We start from the raw sequence: 24,434 nt of genomic DNA, 5'->3' as shown, positions 1-24,434 counted from the left end.
TCAGAGAGGACGTAGCTTACCCAAAGTCATATAGATAGAAGGTAGTTTAAGCTGGGACTCAAACAAGTCTGTCTCTCTCCAGACCCTTGCTCTTCTAGCTGCCCATCCAAGGCCCAAAGATAACTAGGGTAGGTGACATACCTCAAGGGAAGGACAAGCCAAGTGGAGGTGCTCCAAGGGCTGGAAAAAGCATGCCCATCTGGAGATAGGAAACTTGCCAGGAGGATGTACACTGGAGGTGGACCTTTAGGATGGCAGAACTCCCAGAAGCGGGGAAGGGGTGACAGAGTTCTGAGCAATGGCAGCAGCCTGAGAGAGCTGCTGAGACAGGTGCACCATCAGGTCACAGCCTGGCTGGAACAGAGTCTAGGAGACAGTGGAGAGGTGCCCGGGCAGGCAGATGGAAGCACCTGTAGTACATCAGCCAGGTCGCAGCAGAGCTGCGGGGACGCAGTTAACATCGAAGGTCACAGGGCAGGATGGGCTGTGCTCAGGAAGCTTCCTTGGGCAGAAGTGTGGCAGAATGGGCTGGAGCCAGCAAGGCCAGCAGCGAGGAAAGCCAGGGAGAAGGCTCGGGTATTATGTTCTATAATAAATATGGATTGCATGTGAAAAAAGGTAATGCTAACATCAAAGTGAGAGGTGATGAGGAAAGGAAGTAGCGTTGTGGTGATATGGGTAAGGTGAGGAGGATGACTGCTGGAGACACCACAGAGACACCACAGAGATACTACAGAACCCCACAACTAAGAGATCCTGGGAGCGGGGCAGGGAGGAGGAGCTGTGGGACAGAAGGAGGGAACGGCAGACTTGGGGGAGGGGTGAGGGATGGGGAAGATGCAGAGGAGGCAGCTGGTGAGACCCAGTGCCGGGGCCTGGCCACATCGCATCTGAGATGTTGGGGGGCAACCTCCACGGGCAGACAGACATGCAGTTTTGAGCTGGGAAAAGAAGTTTCTATCTAAAGACAGAAATTTGGTCATTTTCAAATAATATTTAAGGACAGTAAGAAATGTTGATAATATTTGGTGACAAAAGCAGGATATAAACAACAGTATTATGTGCATTTAGTCCCTTTTTAAGCCAAACTGGGGTTATACTGGGTGCTATATTCACCCACCACACCTATGTATAAAAACTGGGAAAGGTTACATCCAAATATCTAGTTATCATCTCTGGGTAAAGGTATTACCTGGTGATTTTTAAAATTTCTTTATCTTTTCATTGATATGTCTTTAACATTTTCATTCCATATGTGGGCATTTCTTTTATGACAAGAAGAAAACATTTTAGGATATGAAAATCAAAGTCCTCTGGAAATTAGTAATGGCTGGGGCCCTCCGAGTGAATGTGACCTCTCTGAAAATGAAGATGGGGTAAAGGACTAAATTATTCTGGTGTGTGCACCTGTGCTGGGTGGATAAAATGAGAGGAGCTAACAGCACTACTTTCAGAGGGCCTAAAGTATTAACAGCTAACACACAGGACAGCACTTAAGAGCATTGGGTGCTAATCTGAGCATCTTGTATCTATGAACAAATTATCAACCTAATGAAGTGGGTACTGTTATCACCACTGCCACTTTACAGATGGGGAAATTAAAGCACGGAAGAGGTTAAATAACTTGTTCCACATTGCAAAGAAGAGGCAAAGCTGGGACTGGAGCACAGATGGCAGCCTCCAAAAACCAGGTGAGCCTCATTGCCTTTCCAGAAGGAAGGAAACCCTAGGGTGGGTCAGAGAGGCAGAAGAACCGAAACACTCAGGTAACCAAAGCCTGGGGAGTAGAGTCCCAAGAGAGGAAGCAAATCTGACAGCAACACCCCAGCTCCCGGGGCCTCTGCTCTCCCACCTTCACACAGGCTGCGCCAGGGCAGAAACCTGCACAGAGTTTGAAATAGAATAAGCACCATGACAAGGCTGGGTCCCTTGGTCCCAGAGAAGTCCCCCGACCCATGGTCCTCTCAAGGCAGTGCTGCCTCCTCTGCCACCTAGGCCCGGTATCATGTTAGGAGCTGGATGGCTCTGGACCTGAGAGAGGCAGAGGCATGGGACAGTCCAGCCACTGCAGCTGGTCTGGCCTGGGAGAGAGTGAATTTGAAGGCACGGCCATGGGAGAAACACAGTTTCAGAGGCCTGGGGGATGGGTGGGTTCTGTTCCGGGCCTCTTCTTTTCAGCCTCCCTTTGTGCCAGAGCACACCTCTCCCCAGCTTCCCATTCACACACCCAATTTCACCTGTCCCTGCCTTCCACAGCGCCCATATCCCCGACACACGGAAGACCCAAGAGAAAGGTGTTCCCTCTGCCATCCAGGCAGGACAATGCAGTGGGAAGAAAGGGAGTGGGGCCCGATGGTATCAGTATTCCCACCACACTTGGACAGGAGGGGGAATACCCCACTTTCCAAGAGGAAAGCAAACCATGCTGTTCGCAGACTGGCCATGGGGACATGTGGCTCATGCTGCTTTAGTTTACTCTCTGCTCTTGCAGTGGATCTGGAGGGCCCTAGACATGTGTGTCAGCCACTTCCAGAGCCCATGCTCCCAGAAGGAGATCACAGCAAGACCTGCCCACTTCCATGTGCAAAGCTCACAGCAGCTCCTGTCATCAGACTGGTGTGTGTGTGTACAAAAAATGAAGATAATAAAATTCTAACCCTTTGGACTAAATCTTGAGTCTACTGGCTCAGAAGCCCAAGGGGCCTATTTGGTGGTAACAACTACTTTTCAAAATCAAAGGATAATACATAGAATTTAGAGTGTACAGTGTGTTCCCACCCAGGATCTCGCTGTTTAGTCCCAATCTCCCTCCAAAACAGAGTTGTTCTCAGTATACCCACTGCACAGATGAGGAAGACTGAGGATCAGCCCCAGTTCTCTTAGGTTCCAGATGGCAGCGCCCAAACTGTCCCCACTACACGCTGCTGTGTCTGAAGGGACTGCTGCTGCCCTCAGAAGACATGTCCTTTGAAGCGGCCCCCCTACTGAAGTCAAGTAACAGCAAACACTGGCCCCCAGCAGGTGCTAGACAAGTAGCTGACACTGGCTTCCCTCTTTGGAGATAGGAGACAAAACGCCAAGGAGCAACCAAGAAGAAAGCATCTATGCCAGGCACTGGCAGTTCTTTGTGAAGCATGGACACTTGTACTCTCCAAGTTACACATTTCTAAAATGTTCCCACATTCTTATAACCTGCATTACTTTTATGATCTCCAAAATCAATAACTATAAAACAGAAGCACCAGAAGAGTTCAAAGCAGCAAGGATCCCACTGAAAAACTGTCCTTAAAAAAAACGCCCTTGAGAACAAGTCATTTCTCTCTCACTGCTGATAGAAGTACACACTTTAGATTGCTGTTGGGAAATCCATGTTGGGACCTGAACCCTACAGCCAGCCTAGCGGGAGACGGGAAAAGACCTATCTGGGGAGCATTTGCTGCATGCAGATGTCTGGGCTCCTGAGACTGGGTACCTACCTGCCAGGAGGGGTTTGTGCAAAGGGTAGGGCAAAAGAGCCAGACAGTAGCGACATTATTTCTATTGTTGCTAGAGATTTCGATAATTTTGTTTGTTTGTTTTGAGATGGGGTCTCACTCTGTCGCCCAGGCTGGAGTGCAGTGGCGCGATCTCAGCTCACTGCAAGTGCTGCCTACTGGGTTCACGCCATTCTCCTGCCTCAGCCTCTCGAGTAGCTGGCATTACAGGTGTCCACCACCACGCCTGCCTAATTTTTTGTATTTTTAGTAGAGACGGGGTTTCACCGTGTTAGCCAGGATGGTCTGCATCTCCTGACCTCGTGATCTGCTTGCCTCGGCTTCCCAAAGTGCTGGGATTACAGGCGTGAGCCACTGCGCTCTGCCTCAATAATGTTTTATAAGAGTATGGGGGACTCTTCTCTTTGGGGAAGGGGTATCTGGAAAGATACAGTATTAATGTTAGATTTTAAAACATGACTGAAACTTGGAAGAAAGGCTGAGACCAGAGAGGACAGAGGGTAAATCAAGGGAATGGGAAAGCTACTTGCATGGCAGACACATGCAGCATCTTTGGAAGAAATGAGAATTCATCTGATGATTTCCACAGGTCCCAACCCATGGGAATGAGCCAGGGAAAGGTGTCTCCAATGATCCTTGGAGGGCCCAGGCAGCAAACGGACAAGAGAAGCCCCTCTGGCTGCTCACAGGTCAAGAGCTGGAGCCAGAGTGAGGGGGGCTGCCCTGGAGGAGGAGACCCCATACCACCTGTCCCCACCTTCAACAAACACTATTACCTGTACATGCAAAATGCTGCACTAGCTGCAGAGAAGAAAAGAAACATAAATCTGATGTGGGGCCCCCAACAGGGGCTTGAGCCCAGCACACTTGTGTACTTCCATGCATGTATGTTCACATGTCAGGGGCAAGAGTTCTTAGGAGCAACTATTTACTGAGCATCTACGGGATGCTAGGTACTGTATCAAAAAGGAGGTGCTCCACTGATGGCTTCTAACCACTTTGCAGAAGAACCTGAAGTTGAGATGTGGAATAACTACAGTCACAGTGAGTGAGGAAACCAGGACCCAAACCCAGAGCTGACAGCACAGGCCCAGCTCATGACCCCCACACACAAATAACTGTTAGAACAGGTCAGTGTGGCAAATGTCAGGTCAGAGATACAGATGACAGCACCCTGGAAATTCAGAGAAGAAGGAAGAGAAGTCACAAAGTCTATTTCAGATGGGCTGTGCTTCTCTAGGCTTGACTTACAGACTGAACCACTCACTCACAGGAGAGGTCTGTGCCAGGTCCTGGGATACAAAATCCCTGCTCTCAACAAGCAAGCTCAGTGTAAGGGAGAGGCTGAGAAACAGAACATGGCAATACAGCCATGTTCTGGCAAGGCCAAGGATGTGGTTTGGGATCCAGGGGAGGGATTGGGGAGGTACATATAACCTCCCCGGAGAGTGATTTCACAGGGGCCAGGCTGCCTTTAGCTGGGGTCCATAACATAGCAGGCAGCTCTACCTGGCCCTTTCCTGAGACAGGACAACTTCTTCCTCCTGCTGGCCCTGAATAGGAGGACAGGGCCTCTGTGCTCAGCCTTCTGTGGCTCAGAAGTTGCTCCAGGCCACACAGCTGAGCCCCAGCTCTTGTGGTTTCCAAGGCCCTGCTCTCTCCACAGTTGCCTCAGCCTCTCTCTCCCTGCTGATGACTCACCAGAGAGGCTACAGCTCTTCCTTCTGCTTTCTGGGTGGAATGTTTTCATTCCCAAGATTGGGTGTGGGCAGAGCCAGGACCACAGGGACCACAAGGCTGTGTTGAGTCCTCCGAGCAGACAGGCAGACAGCGTTTCCTTGCTAAGTTCCCGCCAGACTCCAGAGCCAAGCCTCAGACAAGTGCGTCAGCTGTGTCCCCACTGGGAGGTCAGGCCTGCTGGGCCCCTTGGGAGGCCTTAAAACTGAACGCCATGCCCACGACTGGCAGACAGTGACTGACACTCTTGCTTCTTGTTCTCCTCCCCAACCTTTTCCTTCTTTGCCCCCGGGAAGGCAGGGCCCTGTCACCCAGGGAAGGGAATCTCCCACTAAGGGACTGACTACCCTGTGGGTACCCCCTGGGGCTCCAAGTCAGCCCTTCCCTTGCAGTGGTGCCCTTTTAGCAGGAAGAGGGCTGGGTCCTGCCATTTCAGCTGGCATCTCCAGGCCACCTCTGCCGCCTCCTCGTCCCTTTCACACGGGGTGAGGCCAAGGGGAGGCTTTATTCCCTCCTCACTCACCAGGAGCCCTGCTGAGCACTGGCATTCATCCACGGCACCGGAGCCAGCAAGAGCAGCTCCTTTCAAACCCCCAGAGAGAAGCAAAGCCTGGAGAAGGCCGTCCTCGGGCCCTTTGTTGGGGACTTGGTTCCCAGGCTTTTGATCTCCCAGGCTCCCTGGCCAGGCCCCACCGGAGCGACCGCCATAATACGGCCATTGTGACCCCAGCACACCAAGCCCGTGGTGGGCGTCCCTCTCCAGGCTGGCACTTGAAAGCCGCGACTGCCGGCTTGTCACGCAGAGAAGTTACAGTATCCTGAAGGAGAAGGGCCCTCCCCCGGGAGACACAATGGACGGAGGCCTGTGGGAGACCAGGGCCTTTGTGTGGGAGAAGTCGAGCGTGCTGCTGAGTGTACACGCTGGGAGGGCCCTGCAAACAGCAGGGAAACAGCCTGGAGACTTCGGGGACTTGAAAGGTGGGGCAAGGGCCAGCCTCTGAGGAGTCGGCCTTTTACAAAAAGTTTCACTACCCTCCTCCTCCTCCCTCGCCAACTGCCACTGTTGCAGAAAAGTGGCTGCTTTGGAGAGGGGAGCACATTCTCTCACTCCCATCATGGGCCTCCGACCTATGCATACCCAGGGGTGAGAATAGGGTGGCAGGAAGGGAGACCTCCCGAGAATCCTCGTGCAGTCAAACACGCGCGGGCGCGTGGGTGCAGTGCGGAGCCCCGGGAATAAACTGCTTCTCTGGCTCTGGCCACCTGCCCTGCAGGTGACCTGGAGACTGAAAGCACAACAGTACCTTGGAGGATGGAACGAGTTACATGCCAAAACCCTGGTCAGTTATCCAGCCTGAGTGGCGGCTTCTTAAGGGATGGCTGGCCCCTGCTGCCTGTGACCACGCCTACCTGCGACCACGCCTACCTGCGACCACGCCTACCCATCCTCCGGCCCAAGTGAGCCGCAGCAAAGCCCTCCCATAGGTTTAAGGGGTTTTTCACCTCCAACCTCACTCCTTAGTTTTTACTTCAGCCAGCCATCTCAACACCCCTCCCACAGGCAAAATAAACCTTTTACTAAGGGGCAGACCGAGGCCCCGAGAGTCCTCTCTTTATGTGGAAAGCCGTGTCCTCAGTCAGGATGGGCACCGCTGTGACCACTTTAGCTTCTTAGTATCCAGAGACATGGGGTGAAATGTCTGGCTTAGGATCCCTCTTGGGCTAAGGAACACCTCCTGAGCTGTCCCTGAATAAAGTCACCTCCTCAAAGTTGGCAGCGGGCAGTGGGGGTGGAGGTGATGACAGTGCACGCGGGGCAGCTGATAAAGTATCCACAACTCAAGGCTCTGTAATCCTGGCTCCACGTGACCTGAATCCTCACTTTCTTCCCCTGTAAACCTGGGAAGAGCAGTGTCTGCTCCATGGCCCAGCATCCAGCGCCCCCAGCACCATGTCCAGGACGAGGTCTGTGTCCAGTAGCTTCCCTTGCCATCAACTTCCTTGCAACTCTGAAGCCCTTTCAGTTCCTCTAACACTCCTTCCTCTTGCTCATCACCTCTCCTCCAAACCCTCCCAAGGTCCTCCCCTTGGCCTGGGGATAGTCATCCCTCTCTGTTTACTCAGCTAACTCATATTCATCCTGCAGGTCCCATCGCAGACATCATCACTTCCTCCAGGTAGTCTTCCCCGATTCCCTAGTCAAGGTGAAGTCTGCATGCCCTGGGTCCATGGCCCCTGTACTTTCCCCCTCAGAACAAGTGTACTCTGATGAGACAATGCCTTGTTTGTGACTTCTCCCTTAGGCTGTGTGCACTGGAGGGCAGGAATGGGTTGGCTTCATTTACAGACAGCACCTCCCAGAGTGCCAGGACAGGGTCTTAGTATACATTTGCTGAAATAATTTAAAATTAACCAAAAGAGGGTCACATCCTTCCCTCCCTGCCCCTACTGTGACAACTCACCAGAGGCAGGGACTGTCCTCGGTACAAGAATAAAACCTCGAATCTTTACTTTATAATTTGGCAAAAATGTGCATTATTCTTATTTTAGTTGGCAAGCTAAAGCTATCCCCTCTTAGAGTGAGTCCTCACTGAACAAGCTTCCCAATCGACTCTTGTTCCTGGGATAGGACACCAGAATAATCCACCAAAAAATATGACTCTTGGGCATAAGGATTTATGAACTGAAGGCAGTTAAGACGCAGATACAGGAAGCTCTCTGTCCTCCCTCTATTTGCTTAAAGACAGGATATAGATGTATAAAGACAAAAGGTATCCCATCCCACTTCTACCAGGGAGAGCAAAGGTTAACCACTGAAGACAATTTTAGACCCTTATCAGCCGGCAATGGCACCAGAGAAACCTACATGAACAAGCCTCACTAACCAGCCCTTATCTGCCATCTATTTCCCTTGCCACAAGCTGCCTCCCCTGACTCCAAGTTGTTTTTCTTTGCCTTGCCACTTCTCTGGAAATTTAGTTTTTGTTGTTGAAGATGCTATATGAGCTGAAATTCAAAGCCACGTATTTAAGAACTACTAACTCCCTGGGTGTGACCCATGTGTGTACGAAACATACAATATTAATAAGCTTCTATTTGTTTTTCTCCTATTAATGTGTTACAGGGGTCTGTTCCAACTAAGAGCTTAGGAGGGTTGGAAGAAAAACTGTTTTTCTTCCTCTACACTGGCATTAGGCCCAAACAATGGTGGCATTCCTGCCATGGTCCAGCTAACTTGCTGACATCCTGACAGCTCCCTGGATGCCCCTGTCCCCCAAATTCGGTGAGCTGAGCCAGCAGGAACGTGGGCTCCAGGGAGACTGCAGCAACATGGTGCCCAGCTCAGAGTGGGGCTGCAGAAGGCTATTTTCCTTCAGTGTCATTGAAACTGGCTCGTTCCAGCTCCTGGGAGGAATGAGTGAGGAAGGGAGGGAGGAGGGAGAACAAACCAGCAGGCAGCAGGCTAAGGCCAGCACCCTCCGATCTGTGGTGGCTGTGGTTAAGCTGGTGTCTCCAGAAAAACATGACCAGGGTGGTGAAAACTGCCAGCTGGCCCTGGCTCTTGCTGTGGTAGAGAGGCCCAGGAAGGGGCAGGAACCTCACTGGAGGACACTCCTTTCTTTGAAGCTCAACCACTACAACTCCATTAAAGCGAGAAGAGGGGGTATCAGGTTCCCAATTTGAGTAATCCATTTCCGCCTCTGCATCTCTCTGTGGGTGCTGGCTCCCCTGGCCCCGAAGTACCGTCGCTGCCATCATCTAACATTTTTTGAGTGCCTACTATATGCAAGGCACCATTCCTGGGGACAGAATAATGAATAAAACGTTTCTGCATTGTGAGGGTTTATATTTCAGACAATAACTGGGTTTATTATTATTATTATTAGAAGCCTTATCATACAGCTATTTCTACAAAGACTGGTCTGAGAGCTATTTTGTATTATATTATAGAGATATTTGTACTGAACCCATCTAGACTGCAGTGTCACTGAGAGAAGGAACAGATCTGATTCATCTCCAGATTTTCCAAGGTGCCTGGTACAGAGCCTGACACTCACTGATGCTAGGTTTACAGCCATCAAAAAACGGCCCCAACAGGATTTGTCCCCAAATCCAGGAGCCCCTTTCCTTGCCATGTGGTGGTACCTACAGAAATGGAGTGGGAGACAGCAGCTCGATAACATCTGGCCACGCATACAAGTTGGCCTGGCATTTCCAGTTGGTTTCAAAGGGAAATCCATCACAGTAGCTTTCTCTACTCACCCAGAGGAAGAGTGTAACAAAACACAGTTTCTGGTATCAGATACAGAAAGATTAATGTCCTAGGCACACCAAAATGATCAAAGCCACAATCAAAGATGTGGATCAGACAAGCACCACCACAAAGGCATAGTATCGGTTCTTGGGGAGGAATCATCAAGGGGTAGAGTTTACTGCAACCTCCAGAGGCCAGGAACATGAGTGCTTAAGATGCACAGATTTGCACTGACCCACACAGGAAGCAAAAGGCTGGGCACATCATCAGTGCTCAGTTAAACAGTGCTGGTGTGATCACCAGGCCTCTTGACAACTTGACAGCTGCACTCCTTACCCAGCGTGTACGTGGGGCCTGAGAAGCTACGGTCCCCGCTGATGCCTAGGAAAGGAGAAACCACTTGCTTCACCAGCTCCTCCAGTTGCAAATAACTCTCACTTGGGCCTGTGGGCTCGTGAACACTCTGGAAAATGAACAAGCAAGATACACAAAAGTCAGTGTTCATTGCCATGACCAGCAGGTTCTCATTCAACAAATCCTGACTGTCCTCCTCCAATGTACAAGGCTGTGTTGCTGGCAGGCAGCATCGCTGCAGTTAGAATGAAGGAAACTGAGGCGTGAAGCCTTAGTCACTCGCCATGGGTCACTGCAATTAGAACTGTGCATGGTTAGTACCACAGCAGCCTCTCCCATTGGGCCACCAATACAGCGTGGGTGTCCCACCTCCAAGGCTGAGATCTGACTGGTCTCAAGGACAATAATCTTATCCACATGCACTGGTTCATACACAGCAAGAGACATTTAACATACATAATGCACAGAGGTCTCCTGATAATGCAAAGAGGAAGGTCCTCTTATTATCCCCCTTCTATGGATGAAGAACTAAAGACCCAGAGAGCTTAAATATCTTGCCCAGAAAAACACAGCCAGTAAATGGCAAAAACCCTGGACTGGAACCCAGGCTATCTGGCTCTGATCCCCTCTTCTGCCACTTGCTAACAGGCTAGAAAAGAAGGGAAGAAAGAATATGGAAAAGTTCAGGGTGATAAGAGAAAAGGAGAATTCTTCTAGAGCCAGGAATAGTTTTAGCACCAAATGAAGAGCCAGTTAAAAACCTCAGCATGACAGAAGCCCTGAGTAAAGAACAGTCAAAAGCAGAAAGAAGCCAGTAACCAATGTTTTCTAGAAAACGGGCAGACTCCTAGGGAATTCAGCTTCTTGCTGGGAAGGACTCAAACATGCTGTCATGTTGAGGGGCTGCAAAGAAGCAAAGCCCATCTGGCAGAAGAAGGGACTGGCCAGGAAAGAAACAAGTCTCCATGGGGCTGTGCCCAGCCCAAGGGGTTAACATGTCAAATTCTCGAAATGGAGTAGACTGTAAATCACTTTCACTTTCAAAGTAGACTCCACTCCAGTGCAGTGTTTCAGGGATTGAAGGGGAAACTGGTCAGGTAATGAGTCAGGAAGGGCTGACTCCTGCAGGCTGGTGATCCCAGGGGGAGATGTAAGCTGCCAAGGAAACAGGCTCTTCCTTGGCCCCTTTTTGGTACCATCACACTGAGATGGGTGTGGCAGGGGCTGGGGGAGAGAGGACAGAGCTTCAGGAAATACAAGGAGGCTGAGGAGGGGGCTATGGTGCAGATTTGGAGGTAGAAACAGGGCCAGAAGAGATGCAGAGAAAATGAGTGGCTTCTCCCCCAAACCTTCCATACATGCGAAACAGGGAGGGACCAAAGAAAAAGGAGAAGTGGCAAAAGGTGGGAAGAAAATGGATAATGAACACGTGATTTGGAGCTGGATGGTTTTCTCCCAGAAAAGTCACTGCTGAGAACTTGGCTTGTGCACAGCCCTCTAGCAAGGTGCTGTCCTCAGCCCTCGGCTTGGCTGCCAAACAGCTATGGAATTTGTGTGGTCCAGCGTAAAATGAAAATGCAGGGCCTTATGTTCAAAACTCATTAAGAATGTCAAATGGCGATGGGAGAAAATAAAAACAAGCTCAGGGTCCTCTGAGCACCGGCTGCACACTCTGCCTGGCTGGGACCCCTGAGAATGCACCATTCTTACGGTGGTCTCAGGACCTGTCTGCGTCAGCTGGAAGGGAACTGATCTTCGCACTGGTCTGTATCTCTGACTCTGCCTCTCACTGGGGCAGTCTAAAGACAGCGCACGTGGGCCCACTGTAGGAGTATTTGTACATTTTGGGAAGGGTAGAGTTGGGTCAGGGACACCGTGGAAGAGCAACAGAAAAGACAGAGCTGAAGGCCTAAGAGCTTCTTTCTCTGTAGTAGGGTCAGGTAGTTTTGAAAAATATCAGCCCCAGGTCTCATGGCACTGTGGAAAGTGCAGGTCTAGGGAGATAATGGACAATTCTAAGTACTGAGGCCCACATTTCCTGTAGCAGATATGGCCCCAGGGCAGTGCCACCTGGAAGTTTCATTCAGATCCAGAGGCCACCGCCCCTGCTGCTCAAGATGGACTTGGGCCAGGGAAAGATCCGAGTTCTTCACAGTCATACCCCCAGCCCCAGGCTCTAGAGCTCCTGGCGAGGAAGAACATGGGCCAAAGGCACCATTCCTGGGAAGCCCTCAGGGGAAGTGATGCCAGATGCCCTGCAGGAGAGTGGACGATCTTTAATGGTCTGTAGGGTGCCTGTGGGGCGTTTCCCAGTACCCTGGGAGACTGCAAAAGGAAGGCAGTAGTTGCCAAGAAAGGCTAAGTGGAGGCAGGAAGACAAGGGCTAAGGGATGGGGAGCAATCAAGCTCTGTTATCAATGAGTACAAGACCTTGAGAAAGGTCACCACTTTCTCTGAACCTCCATCTCAGCTGTGAGATGGGGAAAATAATGGTATAGACACAGGAGGAACTGCTTCCTTGCCTGACTTTCTGGAAATTCACCATGACCCCAGAGCTTCTCTGACTGTACTTCCCTCTGCCAAGAGAAGCCCTGCATGATGGTCACCAACATGGGTGTGAGGTCAGGGACCCAGAGTCAGTCCTGCTCAAGCTTCTACTATATTCCATGGCCAGTGTTTAATTAATACCTATTATGTGTCAAAGAGTGTGCTGGGTGCTGAGGGCTCAAGGGCAAGGAGAAAACATTGACCTGCCTTGATTAGACAGAGGCTTGAGGGGCCTGGAAAACAAAGTGTTCTGAGCAGGAGGAATGGTAAGTACAAAGATCCCATGGCAGCCAGGAGAAGCCAAGAAGACCAGAGCAGTGGAGAAGTCAGGTTCCAGGCAGGGATGGAAGGGTGGGAGATGCCGAAGGCAAGGGTATAGACTTGGGCTGTTTTTCTAAGATCGATTGGAAACCACTGAAGAGTTTGAGGCCGTCCCATGGAGAGCAAATTGGGGTGGGGACCAGAGTGCATGAGGGCAGATTCTCCTGGGCAAGCAGTCTCACCTGTCTTTGGGGACTCAGGGCTATGATGACAGCTTTCTCATATGGTTGCAGGGCTACCTGGCACAGGGCCCAGAATGTTGGATTGTGATAGGTGTTTTTCATTATAGACACAGGCCCTCCTGTTCCAGTAGTGACAGGTGAGAGCCTTTACCTGCAGGACTGGATCAATTCTCCTTCCCACAAAACCAAACAAACCACCACCACCCAAAACACAAAGGAATCGCTTCTCAGCCCTAAACTACTATAAACTGAAATGGGAAGATGGGAGCCCAACTTTCCGAATTTTCCTGTCAGAATCCCAAAGGGCTCATTTTCAAGACTCCTTATTCAGGAAGCATGATCTAATTAAGGCTTCTCAGACCCGAGCCCCACATGCATTTTCTATCCCCTCCTTCTCCATCTCTTCCATAAAAATACTTGACCTGGCATTCCGGCCAATTACACCCACCCTCATCCTATTAGGCAACTCTTCCTCCTAATTATAGGAAAGGGGGAGAATGTCCAGAAATATGGCCCAGCTTCAAGGACTGAAACATAACACCAGCTGGGGGATGTGGGGAAGGATTGGGGCCCCAATGCCTGACATTCCATCACTGCTGTGAGGGCAGCAAGGGGTCACCACTAGCCTGATCAAGGATGAAGCCATCTTCCCTGAGGAAGGGCTCAGAGCTAATGCTGCAGCATCTGAACCTGTTACAGAGATGAAGAGGCATAGCAGTCACCTCTTGGGGGTGTCCCTAGCCAAAAACCCTACTCTCTGAGAATTGTGTGGCCCCACCCATAGGAATGAGTTTGCCAAGGCCATGTTTATACTGCTTGATCTTATTCAAGGGTCATGGCTGATAGGGCAAAGAGGAATCATCTAGCCCAAGCTGGACCAATTCAATTATTTCCTCTGGGGAGGAAGCACAGTGTGCATAATTCCAAATCTTACTGCCTCTTCCTAGCTGAGGGACCTCAGGCAAGCACACAAACTTACTAGGTTTCATTTTCCTCACCTCTAAAATGGGAATAACAATGCCTACTTCATACGGTGATTGTCTGGATTATCTGATTAAGGAAACAACACACTTAAAGCCCTTGGCCCGTGCCTGGCACATAGCCAAGGACCAATAAGTGTTAGCTCAACTTCCTAGTATTGATTTAGAATTGGGATTGAGTGACACTAGGCAGCCACTAGCTAGTCTCTTACTGGAAGCACATCAACTGTGAGGTATCACATTCGATCAGGTAAAAACCAAACACAGAACACAAACCTGCAGGGAGAAAAAGACCAAGTCCAGGAAAGATAGACAAGACGAAGACAGACAAGGTAGCCCAGATACAAGTAGAAACTAGGAAGCAGAGGAAGGATGGTGGCTTCCTGGCCTGAGACAGCCTCATTGCTGGTTGTAATCCCTCCTGAAGTCCATCTGCCTTGGGAGCTTTCCAGGGAGTTCCTCATCTGCTTAAGCTAGGCCCAAGTGTATTATTTGCTGTGACTTGCAACTTGTGGCTCCCTGGCATCACTGGAGAGGGGAAAAGGGTATCTACTTCCTGAATGAAAGACTATGCTTCCTTCACTCTCCAGTGCAATCTTGGCACCAAGCACAGCACCAGGACCTAACAGGTGCTCAGTGAATGCACATCAGATGAACGAACGAATGAAACAACAAACTAAATAATAGCCAAGCTAAGGTGCTCTGGTCACTAGGTTCCTTCCCCCTTATCTCAAAAAGGCAGTCTCTTCCCTCGCTCCCTCCCTTGGCCTTGGGGCAAGGCTCCAGCACAGCCTCACCTGCAGGATGAGCAACATCTGGACAATGGACGAGGGCAGCTTGGACTGGGCCAGCAGCAGCAGGTCACCCAGCTTCACCTTCAGCAGGACCAGGTCTCGGAAGCCCAGCAGGGAGATCTGGCGGATAGTCAGCTCCTGGCCCTAGAGAGGACAGAGAAGGGAAGGCTGTGAGGTGAGATCTCACTGAATCTGCCACCGATCATGTGAAGCTCAAGACAACACATGTTTACATAGCACCAAAGATAGGATGAGGCATCTGCAAGGGCCAGTGTGTCTTTCAAAGAGCCAAAGACCAGGCTCCTCTAGAATTAAAATGTCATTAAGATAAGGCATGACTACCTAAATGACCCAAAGACAATACAACCTGCCTACCTAAATGACCCAAAGACAATACAAGGCACATATAATCGGGGCCACACTATTATAAGTGCTATAAGTGGTTGGGAAGGAGAGAAAGAGAAAGATGGGAGAAACAAAGAAGATGATCAATACTACCTCCCTACATTCAAGGCTGTTTTCCCAACTTCATCTATAATACATCTGAACAGCTATCATACAAATAAAGAAGAAAAACATGGGACCTCTTAGATTGTTGTATAAATACCAATAATTGAGGAAGAAAAATAAATAGGAAAGTAGGAGGAAAGGGATTTGTTCAATTGTTGGGATGCAGTAGGGAGCAGAAGGTGAAAATAATAACTATCAATAAGCTAACATGTATTAAATTCTATGTGCCAGGCATGATTCTACATAGTTTAGATGTAAACAACACATGTAATCCCCACAACCACCCTTTGAGATAGGTACCATTATAAAACTCATTTCGCAGATGAAACACCCAAACACCCAGAGAGTTACTATAATTCAACCAAAGTAGAGCTGCTTTCAAACCCAAACTTCTTGATTTTAGAGCTCCTCAAGTTTCCCAAGACCAAAAGAGAAAGGAAGGTACGTTTTTCAGACTCTCCTTTGCACACATATACACAATGCACACTAAAACTCAGTTGCTCTTGGTAGAGCCAAACCCATTTCACAGATGAAACATCCGAAAACCCAGAGAGTTACTATAATACACCCAAAGTAGAGCTGGGTTTCAAACCCAAACTTCCTGATTTTAGAGCTCCTCAAGTTTTTCAAGAACAAAACAGAAAAGAGGGTGCATTTTTCAGACTCTCCTTTGCACACATACATACAAATGCACACTAGAAGTCGGTTGTTCTTGGTAGAACCAAAGACATCATTAGGGTACCCTCCCAAGCTGATGAAGGCTTAAGGATGTTTTCTATTTCCTGCAACTCCATAGAGTTTTATAGAAACATGGTCAAGAGTGGTTTTGCTATCTCCATATCATCCCCTGATCCCCCACATCTAACAGATACACACAATCACCACCCATACCTTTCAATAACATAAAAAATTACAGAGCTCACATTATGTTGAGTGCTTTAAGTTATCTTATAATGAGGGACTTTGATTGGGTTTTATTCCTTCAATATGTTTTAAAAGTTGGCCAGTTGGTACTACCTCTGTTGGATGGATTGATGGACAGAGATGCTAAGGCAACAGGAGAGAGCCAGCATTAGGCAGCATTATTCTGGCCAGGTCCTGGCTCTTGGTCCTGTGTGATGCTGGAAGCAGAGGAGACATAACCAACTTTTTGTTTACAACCTTCCAGGGAAATGAACAATAGAACTGTCTGATTTAAACTATAGAATGTGGGAAGAGAGAAAAAGGAAGACTGGGGCAGGCAACCTTCTAGAAATTAGAACAGCAATTCTGGTGGGAAGGAAAGACTGCAAGGCAAAAGGAAACAATTCTAGGACCTCCTGCTCCAACAACTGCCAAATCACTTTCCAGAACTGATTTTCTAGGAATTCCCTAGAAGGTCATCAAGGCATCCCGAAGGACTCTTCATTCCCCAGAACTGCACTCTAAATAGACAATTATTTTGCCTTACTGTTTTTGGTTTTGTATTTACATCATAAAACATTTAAAGGCAAAGATTAAAAGAGATCAGAAAAAAGGGCTTAAGGTAAAGTTACAAGTCCTCTTCGTCTAATCTCTTATTCTCACTCCACACTGGTAACTGCTCCTTGAGGTTTTTACTTATATTCTGGATTTCTCCAGAAAGCTCCTATATCCACAAAACCACACTACCCCTCCTACTGTTCTGCAGCTTGCTTTGGTTCACTTTGTATATTTTGGAAATCTTTTCATACCAGCACATATTGACCTACCTCACTCTTAAGGCTGCGTAATATTCTACCACTGTATGAACACACTCTGTGTAACCAACCATCTCCTGACCAAGATGCTTTCATTTGCACACGTGTGTGTGTGTTTCAAACATATTTATCCATGCCATGTTGGGCATATTTTGTCAGCATATCCAGATTATTGTCCTGCAAAGGAAAATCGCTCAATCCAAATATGCCTTTAAAAAGTCTTTAAAAAAATACTGCCATGTTGCTCTCCAAAAAGACTGCATCCATGTGTACTCCCAGCAACAGTGTATAAGAGATCCTACTGTCTCACACCAACTGGGAGGATGATTTCTTAAGTAGGATGATTAGGAAAATACATGTCATGACCCCACTTAGGCAACTCTCATGAGCTGTGCCTACACTTCCATAACAGTGCCAGTATATGGTAGATATTCATCCATAACAGTGCCAGTATATGGTAGACACTCATCCATAACAGTGCCAGTATATGGTAGACACTCAACAGTCATCCATTGTCAACTCATCTGCTCAGCCCATGACACAGGAAAACCACGTCCAAATAACTGGATTATCTGCTGTGATTCCAACACATTTTATTGTACAGAGAATAGTAATGATAATGATATTGATGATGATGATAATTGTTAAGCCCTTACTGTATGTCATATGCAAAATTAAGTGCTTTTCATGTATTATCTCACTTACTCTTCTTAACACTCCTGTGAAACAAGTTTTATTATTTTCTAGAAGAAAACCAAGGCTCAGAGAGGCAAAGTTATCTTCCCAAGAATATCAAGATGATAAGCAGCAGACTGAGGACGTGAACCCAGGTCAGTGACTTGGTTTGGATATTCGTCTCCTCCAAATCTCACGTTGAAATGTTTTCTCCAGTGTTATAGGTGAGGCCTAGTAGTAGGTGTTTGGGTCATGTGGGCGGATCCCTCATGAACGGCTTAGGTGCCCTCCCCTTGGTGATAAGTGAGTTCTCAATTAATTCACATCAGAGCTAATTGTTTGAAAGAGCCTGGTGCCTCTTCCCCCATCTCTTGCTTCCTTCTCTCATCATGTGATACACTGGCTTCCCATCACCTTCCACCATGGTTATAAAAGTTTCCTGAAGCCTCACCAGGAGCAGATGCTGGTACTGCGTTTCTTATACAGTCTGCAGGACTGTAAGTCAAATAATAAACCTTGTTTTTTTCAAAAAACAAAACAAAACAAAACAAAACAAAATTACCCAGTCTCAGGTATTCCATTATAGCAATGCAAAATGAACTAATACAGAAAATTGGTATAAGGAGTAGAATGTTGCTAGGAAGATACCTGAAGGTGTGGAAGCAGCTCTGGAACTGGGTAATGAGCAGAAGTTGGGAGAGTTTGGAGGGCTCAGGGCTCAAAATATGACAAAAAGACAAGGGAAGGTTTGGAACTTCTTTGAGACTAGTTAAATGGTTATAACTAAAACACTGATAGAAATATGGACAGTGAAGGCCAGGCTGAGGTGGTCTCAAATGGAAATGAAGAAGTTATTGGGAACCAGAATAAAGATCACCCTTTTTATGCACTAGCAAATAACTAGTCTGCATTGTGTCCATGCCCTGGGGATTTGGGGGAGGTTGAACTTAAGAGTGATGACTTAGAGTGTCTGGTAAAATAAATTTCTAGGGTGGGTGCGGTAGCTCACAACTGTAATCCCAGCACTTTGGAAGGCTGAGGCGGGCAGATCACAAGATCAGGAGTTCAAGACCAGCCTAGTCAATATGGTGAAACCCTGTCTCTACTAAAAATACAAATATTAGCCAGGCGTGGTGGCGGGCACCTGTAATCCCAGCTACTTGGGAGGCTGAGGCAGGAGAATCACTTGAACCCAGAAGGTGGAGGTTGTAATGAGCTGAGATTGTGCCACTGCACTCCAGCCTGGGTGACAGAGTGAGACTCTGTCTCAAAAAAATTCTAAGCAGCAAAGCATTCAAGATGTGGCATGGCTGCTTCTAACAGCCTAAAATGAGGAATAGGTGTAAAGGAATGACTTAAAGTTGGAACTTAAAATTAAAAGGGAAACAGAGCATGAAAATTTGGAAAATTTGCAGCCTGGCCATGTAGTGAAGAAGGAAAAGGCATTTGCAGGAGAGAAATACAAGAGAACTGTGGAACAATCACTTCCTAGAGAGATTTGCATGATTAAAAGGGAAACAGGTGCTGATAGCCAAGACCACAGTTTTAAAAAGGCCTTGAAGTCATTTCAGAAACCTCTGGGACAGTCCCTCCCATTACACGCCCAGAGACCTAAAAGGAAATAATGGTTTTGGAGGCCACGCTCAGGGGATGCCCAGTGCTACCTCAGGATACTGCTCCCCACATCCTAGTTTCTCTGGCTCTAGCAGTAGCTCAAAGCGCCCCAGGTACCATTCCAGCTGCTACTCTGGAGGGAGCAAGCTATAAGCCTTGGTGGCATCCACATAGTGCTAAGTCTACAGGTGCACAGAGTGCAAGAGAGAAGGAGGCTTTGCAGCTTCCACCCAGATTTCAGAAGATGTATGGAAAAGCCTGGGTGCCTAAGCAGAAGCCTACTGCAGGGGTGGAGCTCCCACAAAGAGACTCTACCAGGGCAGTGCCAAGGGGATATGTGGGGTTGGAGCCCCTGACACAGTCCACAGAGGGCCACTTCCTGGTGGAGCTGTGGGAAGGGTTTGCTGCTCTCTAGACCCAAGAAAGGCAGAGCCACCAGCTTGCACCCTGAGCCTGGAAAAACCACAGGCACTCAACTCCAATCTGTGAGAGCAGACCCAGGGGCTGGCACCCTTCAAAGCCATAGGGACAGAGCTGCCCAGGGCCTTGGGAGCCCATCCTTTGCGTCAGTGTGCCCTGGATGTGGAACTTGGGGTCAAAGACTATTTTGGAGCTTTAAGATTTAATGTCTGCCAGGAGGCTGAGGCAGGAGAATGGCGTGAACCCAGGAGGCTGAGCTTGCAATGAGCCAAGATCGCACCACTGTACTCCAGCCTGAGTGACACAGCAAGGCTCTGTCTCAAAAAAAAAAAAAAAAAGGTTTAATGTCTGCCCTGCCCTGTTGTGTTTCAGACTCAAGTGGGGCCTGCTGTCCCTTTCTTTTGGCCAAATTCTCCCTTTCGGAATGGGAATGTTTACCCAATGCCTGTGCCACCATTGTATCTTATAAGTAAATAACTTGTTCTTGATTTTACAAGCTCATAGGTACAAGGAACTTGCCTTGAGTCTCAGATGAGACTTTGAACTTTTGATTGAGTTGATGCTGGAACAAGTTAAGACTTTAGGGGACTATTGGGCAGGAATGATTGTATTTTGCGATGTGAGAAGGACATGAGATTTGGAGTACCAGGGGCAGAATAATATGGCTTAGATATTTGGTCCCTCCAAACCTCATGTTGAAATGTGATCTCCAGTGTTGGAGGTGGGGTCTAGTAGAAGGTAGAGTCATGGTGACAGATCCCTCATGAATGGCTTGGTGCCCTCCCCTTGGTAATGAGTGAGCTCTCTGGTTTTTTTTTTGTTTTTTTTTTGAGACGGAGTCTCGCTCTGTCGCCCAGGCTGGAGTGCAGTGGCCGGATCTCAGCTCACTGCAAGCTCCGCCTCCCGGGTTTATGCCATTCTCCTGCCTCAGCATCCTGAGTAGCTGGGACTACAGGCGCCCGCCACCTCGCCCAGCTAGTTTCTTGTATTTTTTAGTAGAGATGGCAGGATGGTCTCGATCTCCTGACCTTGTGATCCGCCCATCTCGGCCTCCCAAAGTGCTGGGATTACAGGCTTGAGCCACCGCGCCTGGCCGAGCTCTCACTCCTTAGTGAGTTTTCACTCTATTAGTATGAGAGAGCTAGTTGTTTTAAAAAATCTGGCACCTCCTCCTCATCTCTTGCTTCCTCTCACCATGTGATACACTGGCTCCCCTGTTGCCTTCCGCCATGAGTGAAGGCTTGCTGTGGCCTCACCCGGAGCAGACGCTGGCAACTACACTGCTTGTTCAGCCTACAGAACCATGAGCCAAACAAGCCTCTTTTCTTTATAAATTACCCAGTCTTGGGTATTCATTTATAGCAACACAAACAGACAAACACAGTCAGTCATGAGCTAACTCAGCAGCTCATGCTTTGAACCACTTTGTTCCTCTTTGGTGCTGCTCCCCCTCCCTCATTTCTTACCCAGATTATTCTGTTGCCATCACTTCTTCATATGAAATACCTGTAGTTTTTTGGGTCTAGACTGGGCCTGTGTAGTTATAGCACTCACCTGGAGAACATGATGGATTTTTGCCTTTGGGACTTCTGAGCCCATGGTTAAACATTACACTCTCAGAAGAAAAGGCCTTGATTTATAAGCGACCAGTGGGGCATATTGAATTGGTACCTAGTACTTCCTGTGTTTAAAGGTGAGCTGAACCGGGCCAAGGACAGCAACATGCCACGACCGTTTATGTTAGAACTGGCTCCAATATCCCAGTCTCTCAATATCTAAATTCTTCCCCAGCATGGGTGAGGGGCAGGGGGCTTTATCTTGAGAACTCCTTGCTGGTTTCCAACCCATAAATTGTTTTTCTAAATGCAGAATCTGGCCTTCGATGTAGGCAGAAAATACTTTTAAGGGATGGTGTGGGGTACCTGGTTTATACCAACCTGATTAACTTGCCACATAAACAAGTTAATCATTGCTTTCTTCAAGGATCATTTGGGGCCATTAACCAGAGCACTGGCTTGTTACCAGGCCTTAGCCATCTCTTAGGCCCACAATGAATCAGAGAAGGAATTCATAGTAATCCAGAATTGGCTTTTCTTTTCTTGTTTTAGGCTTGGGGATGGGGGGAAAGCATAAGAAAACCAAGCCTGTCTCCTCACAACCTACATCCTCCAAAAAAATAACAGTGCATATCCCTGTTACCCAAATGCCATCCAGTTTCTCTAGGCTAAGCACTAAGAAAAAGTAAAGCCTAAGAGCATACAGTCCCATAAAACAATAAATATGTGAACCTGATCAGCTGAGAGCAAAAAGGAGGAGGAAGGCACAGTTTGCCTCCTTCTGGGTATGCTATATACCTTTGATGCCCATTTGCTAGAGATCTTCACCACCTCCCTGGAATATTCCTGTCCACAATCTGAATTTGGACATGCCCATCTCACCCATACCCAATTCAGCTAATTGAATAAAGCAGGGTTAGCACATGTGAATGGTCTCAGGAGTTGACAGGAAAAGAGAAGCCAGCAAGGTTGGGGCCATGGCAAACTCGAGAAGAGAAGCAGAATTCAAGTCAGTCAGTGGGGAGTGAGGAGGTGAATAGGGGCAATATTAATTTTTGCCAGATCTTACCATCTTTCAAGAGAACCAAAACAGAGCTATCCTTAGACCCACATGTCTGGGCTCCTGCCTGGCTCTGAGCTTTTAAGACCCTCCCCATCCCCTGCCTCCACCTTTGCCCTCTTGACTATACTGGGGCTATGTCCACCCAGATCCTGCATTCTCCATTCTAGAACCATCTGGACACCTGCACCCTAGAATTCCCTACACAAAAGGCCTGAAGAGAGACCCAGGGTCCTTTGAAATGGTGGTACCATGTTGCTGTCCTGGATCTGGTTCAGCTTGCCTTTAAACACGGGAGGCAGCTGGTTCCAAGATGGCCAAATAGGAACAGCTCCAGTCTACAGGTCCCAGCGTGAATGACGCAGATGGGTGATTTCTGCATTTCCAGCTGAGGTACCGGGTTCATCTCACTGGGGCTTGCTGGACAGTGGGTGCAGACCATGGAGTGTGAGCTGAAGCAGGGTGGGGCATCGCCTCACCCAGGAAGCACAAGGGGTCAGGGAATTCCCTTTCCTAACCAAGAGAAGCTGTGACAGATGGTACCTGGAAAATCAGGACACTCCCACCCTAATACTGAACTTTTCCAATGGTTTTAGCAAATGGTACACCAGGAGATTATATCCTGTGCCTGGCTTGGAGGGTCCCATGGCCATGGAGCCTTGCTTACTGCTAGCACAGCAGTCTGAGGTCAAGCTGCAAGGAGGCAGCGAGGCTGGGGGAGGGGCGTCTGCCACTGCTGAGGCTTGAGTAGGTAAACAAAGCAGCCAGGAAGCTCAAACTGGGTAGAGCCCACCGCAGCTCAAGGAGGCCTGCCTGTCTCTATAGACTCCACCTCTGGGGACAGGGCATAGCTGAACAAAAGGCAGCAGACACTTCTGCAGACTTAACCGTCCCTGTCTGACAGCTTTGAAGAGAGTAGTGGTTCTCCCAGCACAGAGTTTGAGATCTGAGAACAGACAGACTGCCTCCTCAAGTGGGTCCCTGACATCTAAGTAGCCTAACTGGGAGACACCTCCCAGTAGGGGCTGACTGACACCTCATACAGCTGGGTACCGCTCTGAGACGAAGCTTCCAGAGGATCAGGCAGCAACATTTGCCGTTCTGCAATATTTGCTGTTCTGCAGCCTCCACTGGTGATACCAAACAGGGTCTGGAGTGGACTTCCAGCAAAATCCAACAGACCTGCAGCTGAGGGTCCTGACTATTAGAAGAAAAACTAACAAACAGAAAGGACATTAACACCAAAACCCCATCTGTACATCACCATTATCAAAGACCAAAGGTAGATAAAACCACAAAGATGGGGAGAAACCAGAGCAGAAAAGCAGAACATTCTAAAAATCAGAGCACCTCTTCTCCTCCAATGGAATGCAGCTACTCGCCAGCAACGTAACAAAGCTGGATGGAGAACAACTTTGACAAGGTGACAGAAGTAGGCTTCAGATGATCGGTAATAAACTTCTCCAAGCTAAAGGAGGATGTTCAAACCCATTGCAAAGAAGCTAAAAACCTTGAAAAAAGGTTAGATGAATGGCTAACTAGAATAAACAGTGTAAAGAAGACCTTAAATGACCTGATGGAGTTGAAAACCATGGCACAAGAACTACGTGACACATGCATAAGCTTCAGTAGCTGATTCGATCAGGTGGAAGGGTATCAGAGACTGAAGATCAAATGAATGAAATGAAGCAAGAAGTTTGAGTAAAAAGAAATGAACAAAGCCTCCAAGAAATATGGGACTATGTGAAAAGACCAAATCTATGTCTGATTGGTGTACCTGAAAGTGATGGGAAGAATGGAACCAAGTTGGAAGACACTCTGCAGGGTATTATCCAGGAGAACTTCCCCAACCTAGAGAGGCAAGCCAACATTCAAATACAGAGAATGCCACAAAGATACTCCTCGAGAAGAGCAACTCCAAGACACATAATTGTCAGATTCACCAAAGTTGAAATGAAGGAAAAAATGTTAAGGGCAGCCAGAGAGAAGGGTCAGGTTACCCACAAAGGGAAACCCAACAGACTAACAGCAGATCTCTTGGCAGAAACCCTACAAGCCAGAAGAGAGTGGGGGCCAATATTCAACATTCTCAAAGAAAAGAATTTTCAACCCAGAATTTCATATCCAGCCAAACTAAGCTTCATAAGTGAAGGAGAAATAAAATCCTTTATAGACAAGCAAATGCTGAGAGATTTTGTCACCACCAGGCCTGCCTTA

General features: G+C 48.2%; 1 protein-coding gene across 8 annotated transcripts in view; it reads right to left on the bottom strand.

Annotated features, from left to right (window-relative positions):
- Nucleotides 1-24,434, bottom strand: part of PRR5L (proline rich 5 like) — a 97,422-nt gene that overhangs the window by 3,969 nt on the left and 69,019 nt on the right. For 7 of the 8 annotated variants that reach the window (XR_001887268.1, XM_017881633.1, XM_017881638.1 and 4 more), the window contains 2 exons: nt 14,668-14,808; nt 9,823-9,949 (listed from right to left, as the gene is read on the bottom strand). Coding sequence is in view for 7 of the 8 variants with exons in the window: in XM_017881633.1 (XP_017737122.1) it covers nt 9,823-9,949; nt 14,668-14,808 (268 nt within the window). In the remaining variant the exon portion in view is untranslated. The remainder of the gene's footprint in view (nt 1-9,822; nt 9,950-14,667; nt 14,809-24,434) is intronic. The other variant, XM_017881639.1, reaches the window with a different exon arrangement.

This window comes from Rhinopithecus bieti, unplaced genomic scaffold (assembly GCF_001698545.2).
Source record: "Rhinopithecus bieti isolate Rb0 unplaced genomic scaffold, ASM169854v2 scaffold_12859, whole genome shotgun sequence".
Taxonomy (NCBI): Eukaryota; Metazoa; Chordata; class Mammalia; order Primates; family Cercopithecidae; genus Rhinopithecus; species Rhinopithecus bieti.
This window is presented reverse-complemented; position numbering and strand designations above follow the sequence as displayed.